Source organism: Lactuca serriola, chromosome 4 (assembly GCF_051521515.1).
Source record: "Lactuca serriola cultivar US96UC23 chromosome 4, Lser_US96UC23_V15, whole genome shotgun sequence".
NCBI lineage: Eukaryota > Viridiplantae > Streptophyta > Magnoliopsida > Asterales > Asteraceae > Lactuca > Lactuca serriola.
Window position 1 is genome coordinate 83,987,904 of NC_136411.1, and position 6,945 is coordinate 83,994,848.

General features: G+C 38.6%; 1 protein-coding gene across 1 annotated transcript; it reads right to left on the bottom strand.

The window, feature by feature from the left end:
* Positions 1–4,265: 4,265 nt before the first annotated feature.
* Positions 4,266–6,633, bottom strand: LOC145102032 (Concanavalin A-like lectin protein kinase family protein). Its single transcript, XM_079039356.1, has 2 exons — positions 4,470–6,633; positions 4,266–4,314 (listed from the first exon to the last, which is right to left on the bottom strand). Exons 1-2 carry the CDS (start codon positions 6,510–6,512, stop codon positions 4,267–4,269), a joined length of 2,091 nt encoding a protein of 696 aa, XP_078895482.1. The 5' UTR covers positions 6,513–6,633; the 3' UTR covers position 4,266.
* Positions 6,634–6,945: the final 312 nt, after the last annotated feature.

The following is a 6,945-nucleotide window of genomic DNA, read 5'->3' on the forward strand; positions in this document are numbered from 1 at the left end:
ATCTGCTTACGAAGGGACTGAGTAGGGTTGAGCATTTGATGATTAAATAAAGGAGTATTATTTATAAGTAAAGCTACTATCTTATGTTAATTGTTTAACTATTGTTTCACTTTGCATGTTTTGACTTCCTGAATAATTGAGTTATTAAGAATAATCGAATTATTCGAATGGTCCACAATCGTTCATATGTTGGAAGTAGGTATGAATGAAGATTGTCATGAATTGGTGTGTAGATTGTCTAAAAGGTATTGGACATAGCAAAGGTTTGTTGCAACGTTCATGAGTGCTTATGAACAAGTTTTGATCATTGGAATAAACTTGCGCTTACTGGAATCACTTTATGGAACGTAACGCAAGTGATCGCAAGACGATAATATCATATGGTCTTAAAACCAAGATATATGGTTTATTGTTTATTAATTGGTTGTACATTGACAATGCGAAACCGCATCAGTAAATTGATGTTATAAAACGCATTGTTGTGTATATTTAATTAGTAAATAGTAAATGCATATAAGTCGAAGTTTATCTGTTACTTTTATCCTAAGAGGGTAAAAGCGATATCAGGGCCCCTCGATGATTTGATTTGACTTATGTGTCGGGCCCGGTCAGGACTGAATTGATGTGTTCAATTAAGTTCTATGTCAAATGAATCTGAGATCGAGAAACCAACTACTGGACAATAAGTTCCATGAGATTGTCCACACAATATCTAAACAGAGGACTGTACGATCCCTTATCTAAAGGATAGGATACTGATAAGATCAGAGTTTGACAGCGTCTTTAAGAGCTACGATTGCTAATCGGATTGTGTTTGCATATATAGTTACTAGACTTATCCAAGTGGAAGACTGTTGGATTAGTGTCTAAGGTTGTAACCATATTTGGTAAGTACTTGACCCGGTTGTGCATGGTCCTTTTGGGTTGCCTTCACCATAGCAACTTGACAGGATGATTTGTAAAGAGAGAAGAGATATTATTGTTAATATATTATGAGAGTAATATATTAAAGGAATAATAATATTATTTGATTGATATAAGTCATATATTAATTGAGAATTAAATTGGTGACTTAAAGAGGTTAATTGAATAAAGGGGCATAAATTGTCAAATGTGTGATAGTTGTGTTTTGGGCTATGTATCCTTATGGATATTAGGGTGGACAGATTTTAGGGTTAGGATACCTTAAAATCGTCCAAACCTCATATATAGAAGGATCTTTGGATTGCTTAGGGCCTAAGTTATTCAATTAGGGTTAAGGGTGTAACCCTAGTATCTCATAGTATAAATAGACCCCTTGGGTGAGGGTACTCGGCCATACTCTTGCAAGGAAGAACCCTAGAGCCGATTTCTCATATCATCTCTCTTTCAAGATCATCCTCTTGCTAGTTGGTGTCTATAAGCCATTAGAGGAGTGACAATTGTGACTCCAAGCTCCAAGAACAAGAAGTCTCAAGCAAGCAACTCAAGGTATTCTTCTAGATCCAATTTCATATGATAAGATTCAATTGTTTTCACTAGATCTAGAATTGTAAGCCTTGGATACAATGCATATTCAATTAGAGAAACCTAGATCCAAGCATTAGGGTTTGCATGTGCACATAGGAAAGTTATTATGGCTCAAACCCATCAAAAAGGACCCAGTTGAGTGTGGAAAGGTTTTAGGGAGTCCCAGGGAGTGACCCAACGTTTTGGACTAAGCCATTGTTCTGGAAATTCATAGGACTCGGCGAGTGCATGAGCAGACTCGGCGAGTCCAAGACAATCTTCTTAAGGATGAAGATGAGCTCGACGAGCTGTTCATACAACTCGGCGAGTCAAGGACAGGACCTGTGTATCAGTTGAAGTTGAACTCGACGAGTTGTTCATAAAACTCGGCGAGTCGGATGAAGATTCAGTTGATGTTCAATTAGAAGGAAAACTCGTCGATTCATCGCCCTCGACGAGTAGAGACGGGTATAAGGACAAATGGAAGGATAGGGACTCAGCGAGTTGGCGAACCAACTCGGCGAGTCAGGTCAACTGGAAGTTGACTTTGACTTTGACTTTGACTTGTTCAGGAGTAAAATGGTCATTTTACCCTAATAACAGTTAGCAGTGTATGACTAAGTGTTTTGTGGGAATTATAGCCGGAGGATTTCCGGAGCAGCAGCGGCAGCAATCAGAGGATTCCCGCACAGATCAGCAGCTACTACGAGGTGAGTTACCTTCCAGTAGCGGTGGGTCTACAACCACAATGCCAACCCACCAGTAGGAGTTGTATGTTAGATGATTGTCTTTGTGATATCATCTAGGTTTGCTACTACCTGATATGTTATATGTTGGCATGATATGTTATATATGATAGTAGTAGAGTTCGGTTGTTAGGACCGAAGGGTAGGTCACGCACCCCAGATATGTCTGACAGTATGTGATTATATGTTTATATGCTGGCATGATATGTTATATGTGATAGCAGTAGTAGGAGGGGAATAGTCCCCAAGTTCGGTTGTTAGGACCGAAGGGTAGTTCGGACACCCCAGATATGTCTGATAGTATGTTTATGTTATGATATATGTGATAGTAGCATTAGGGGGTGGAATAGTCCCCGAGGGTCGGTTGTTAGGACCGACGGGTAGGTCAGCACCCCATAATGGCTTGACACGGGTAGGTCGGCACCCCAGAATGGCCGCACGGGTAGGTTGGCACCCCAGAATTTCCCGGCACTATGTATGTTATGTGATTGTATGGTATGTGGTACAATGGGGTAACTCACTAAGCTTCGTGTTTACAGTTTACAGTTTTGGTTTCAGGTACCTCTTCAGCGAAGGGGAAGGAGCTGGCGCGGTAGCGACACATCATACACACACATTGTTTTCCACACTATGAGTTATTCTAAGATTTGTACTCTGACATTATTATGTTTTTACAATTCGGTTTTCAGACAAGAGACATGTTTTTATGAAATGATATGATCGGTTGATATTTTGTTACAAATGTTTTGCAAAACCCTTAATCAGAAAATGAAATTTTTGAACGTGAAAATTGGGTCGTTACAAATAAATACCTCTTGGTAGTTAAGTTCCACCATCGCAAACAGTCATTAGGTTCCGATTGTGTCATTGCTACGACTTCTTTGGTACTTCAGCTCGATCCCAAAAATGTTTCACAAACCCTAGATCGGTTTCGTTTACAGTTGAAGAATGAAGACGAGTGAAGTTCGACAACTGAAGACGATAGGTTTTAAGCATCGTTCGTATATCATTTATTGACGTGGCATATCTGACGTAGCATCGGATTAGCTAAAATTTAAATATTAATTGACACATATAAAATGTCAATTGGGAAACCGTCTAAAAACAGGGAAAATTGCTAAATTGACAGCTCATATACTCATATACGAGTTTAATGGTCTAATGTACCAAAAAAAACTTTAGTGACCAAATTAACCAAATGTCAAAACTTTCATGTGCTACAATGTTAATTTTCCTAATAAAAATAACATAATACTTTTTATTTGATCCCTAACAGACTTATTTTTTTTAATGGATTTGTACCGGACATAAAATACAAATAACTCACTAAATAATAAAAAAAAAATCATTTTTTTTTTCATTTTAATGCTATAAATGTGTATATGTTTGTGGTTGTGTGTGATTGTATGTGCTGTGTGTGTTTATCTGTTTTTGTTTTCATCTTTTTTGTTTTCATCTTTTTTGTTTCATGCTATAAATGTGTATATGTTTGTGGTTGTGTGTGATTGTATGTGCATGTGTGCGTTTTGGTCCTTTTGGATGTGATTGTTTGTGGGTTTGTAAGAATTTGTGACTTTGTTGTATGTATATGTATATGTGTGTCAAATATAAAAATAAATTGTTATTTCTGATTTTGCGACACACTCTATCTCTCTCTTTACTAAAAATACTTATTTAAACTCCTCGCAACCGACCGACTTAAAAGTAAAAACTTAAAACCTTCGTTTTGAACAATCAACTTCTAATCATATAACATAAAACGGTGTTTTGACATCTTATTCATTTCTTTTTAACTTTATTAAGTCGAATAAAACTGAATCATACAATTTTACAATTTAGATCATAGTGTATCAAGAAAAGTCAAGAGTAGACCTATTCTTCCTATCTTAATATATATTTTCAAGAATAACTACATACACATTACTTAAAGTATACGACAATGTATTGTATCTATACGATTCTATTTTACACTGATAAAATGAATAAAAAAACATTGAATAAATATTCAAGAAAAAAAAAAAAAAAAAAAACTTCAATCAATATCATCCCTTCCCCTTTCAAATTTCAATTTCTCCTGTCCCTGAAATCCAGTCAAAACCCATATCACAAAATCAACAAAATCTTCAAAATCAAAAACTAAAATATTCTACGATCTATACTCAAACTCATCTATCATCTACCATCTACAATATCTGTTAACGAAAGCGACATTGAAGAAGAAATCCCAGCTCTAACCTCCCCAAATGTCGGATGCGAATACGACCCTGATCCTGAACTCAACGTCTGAGCATATTTCGTCCATAAATCCTTTGATTTCATCTTCTCCAACAAGTAAGCCTCCATTTCTTCACCTTCACCTTCAGATTCATCTCCTTCCTTCCTCCTCTCCCCTTCTAACACCTTCACAATCTGTCTCATCGTCGGTCGCATTTTCGCATCGGGATGTGCGCACAATAGCCCCAAATGCAGCACCATTTCGACTTCCTCAACGTCAATTTCAATTTCCCCACCCTGACCTTTTAACTTCTCATCCATGGCGGAAATTAGCTTGCCATGTTCCATCAATTGGGATACCCAATTCACTAAAGCAATTGTTCCTTCAGTTATCGGTCGTTTCCCGGTTATTACTTCGAGAATTAGGATTCCGAAACTGAAAACGTCGGTTTGCGTGGAGGCGCGGCCGGTTTTGATTACCTCCGGCGCTAGGTATCCGGCGGTTCCGACCACCCGAGTGGTGGTCGCCACTTGTCCGTGTTGGTGCATCCGGGCTAACCCGAAATCGCCTAATTTTGCGTTCATTTCTTTGTCGAGTAACACATTGCTTGACTTTATGTCTCGATGTAAAACCTTCGATTCCCATCCTTCGTGTAAATACAAAACCCCATTTGCGACATCTTTCAAGATTCTCATTCTGTCGTTGAAATTCAAGATCTTGGTGTCATCTTTCCGATCGAATAACACTTTGTCTAGACTTCCGTTTTCCATGTAATCGTAAACTAAGATTAAGCTGCCTTTTTCTTTCTTGCACCAGCCTCTTAATCCGACGAGATTCCGGTGTTTTAGTCTGCCGAGACTTGAGACCTCCGCCAAGAACTCTCTGACGCCGTCGTTGTTGTCATGGGCGATCCTTTTCACGGCGATTTCAGTGCCTCCGATGACCCCTTTGTAGACCTTCCCGTTTCCACCGATTCCGATCACATTTTCATCGGAAAAACTTTTTGTTGCTACATCGATTTCTTGAAAAGGGATTCTGTGAGGCCAGTATTCTAGTTCCCAATCCTCCATATCTGCTTTCTCTTTTGCTATCCTTCTCTTTCTCTTGATCCAAATAAAACCAAGAAAACTAGAAGCGATGAGAAGGACGAGTATACCCAATGTTAAACCAACGATGAACCCTGTTGATCGATAAATAGGCTTACCAGGAAGCACAAATGAGGGGAGTCCTTCGGTAATCAGATCATCACTCAATGAGAAATTCGAATTGCTAAAGCTCCAACTCAAGATCTTGTGGCTTTGAATCAATTGCCCGGTGGCAGCAGTAAATCCCACATACATTTCATCTTCAAAAACATCGGATAAATTCAGCGGGACACATATCAAACACCTGGTGGGTTTCTTGATCCCGACAGGAGCCATAGTCACATTAATCATAAAATCTTTGTAATCAATCCACACTTGATAGTTTCGGCCATTGTTGAGCTGTAATCTTCTAAAAATCCCATCTTGATCTTCATAATACCCAGCATCCGTTGAATTAACGGATGTTAAAGAATTGACATCGATACCTACATGGTTTTCATTAATATCTTCAAACTCTTGGTTTCTAAACACATCAAATTCAACACCAAACACATGATTGCTTGAATTCCCATCAACACCTCTACTAAACAGACCAAGATTCTGAGCTGCGGCTGTGTTCTGAATCCCGGTGACTGGGGTGAACAGAAATACTAAGCCGTGGCCTGGAAGAACGTTTGTGGTGGGTGCCATGGCGAAGATGAAGGAGGTGGAGAAAGGGAGGAGTGACGACGAATTCTTTGTGGGGATCTTCTCTGGGTACAAAGCGCGTCCAATTTGACCAGGAGTGGAGTTTGTGAGGGTGAGGATGTTGGATTGGATGGTGGCGTTGCCATAAAGTGAGATGGAGGAGGAACTGAAGGAGTTGATGATGAAATCAACGGCGGCGGAAGGTGTGAGCTGGAGGTAGAAGATGAAGAGTAGGAGGAGATAATGAAAAGAAAGGTATTTGTTGTTCATGGCAGGGAGATTAAGGAACATAAGTGGTGTAAAACATGGAACAATAAATGGGGAGAGATGGTTGAGAAGAAGGTATGAGGTGAGTTGTGGTTGACAATTTGTAAACTTATTATTAGTCTTTGCTCCTTTTCACATTACCCTGGTGGCTACCAGCGATGACTTTGTACGGAAATGCACATTGTCCCTATCCAAAATTTCACACATAAAAAAAAGGAGATTTTTGTTGGAAAATGCATTTACAAGGATGTAGGTACTTTTAAATTTATTTACCAATTTATTTCTTTTAAATACTTAAAATAAAAAAGAAAACTCTTCAATGTTCCTCACTCTTCTTGAATATCGTCGAGTTTTGTTGGAGAATATGGTGTTTTAAAAAAATATTTAGCATACTCAATGTTTTAAAACCCGGGTTTTTAGTTGATTCGGTGTGATGACCGGTTTACGGGTCAACCGG

Excerpts from the sequence above, each read along its gene's own strand:
- LOC145102032 (XM_079039356.1), bottom strand. The coding sequence starts at position 6,512 with ATGTTCCTTAATCTCCCTGCCATGAACAACAAATACCTTTCTTTTCAT. Across the intron at positions 4,315-4,469 it reads CGCATCCGACATTTGGGGAG|GGACAGGAGAAATTGAAATT; the intron begins GTTAGAGCTGGG and ends ACTGGATTTCAG.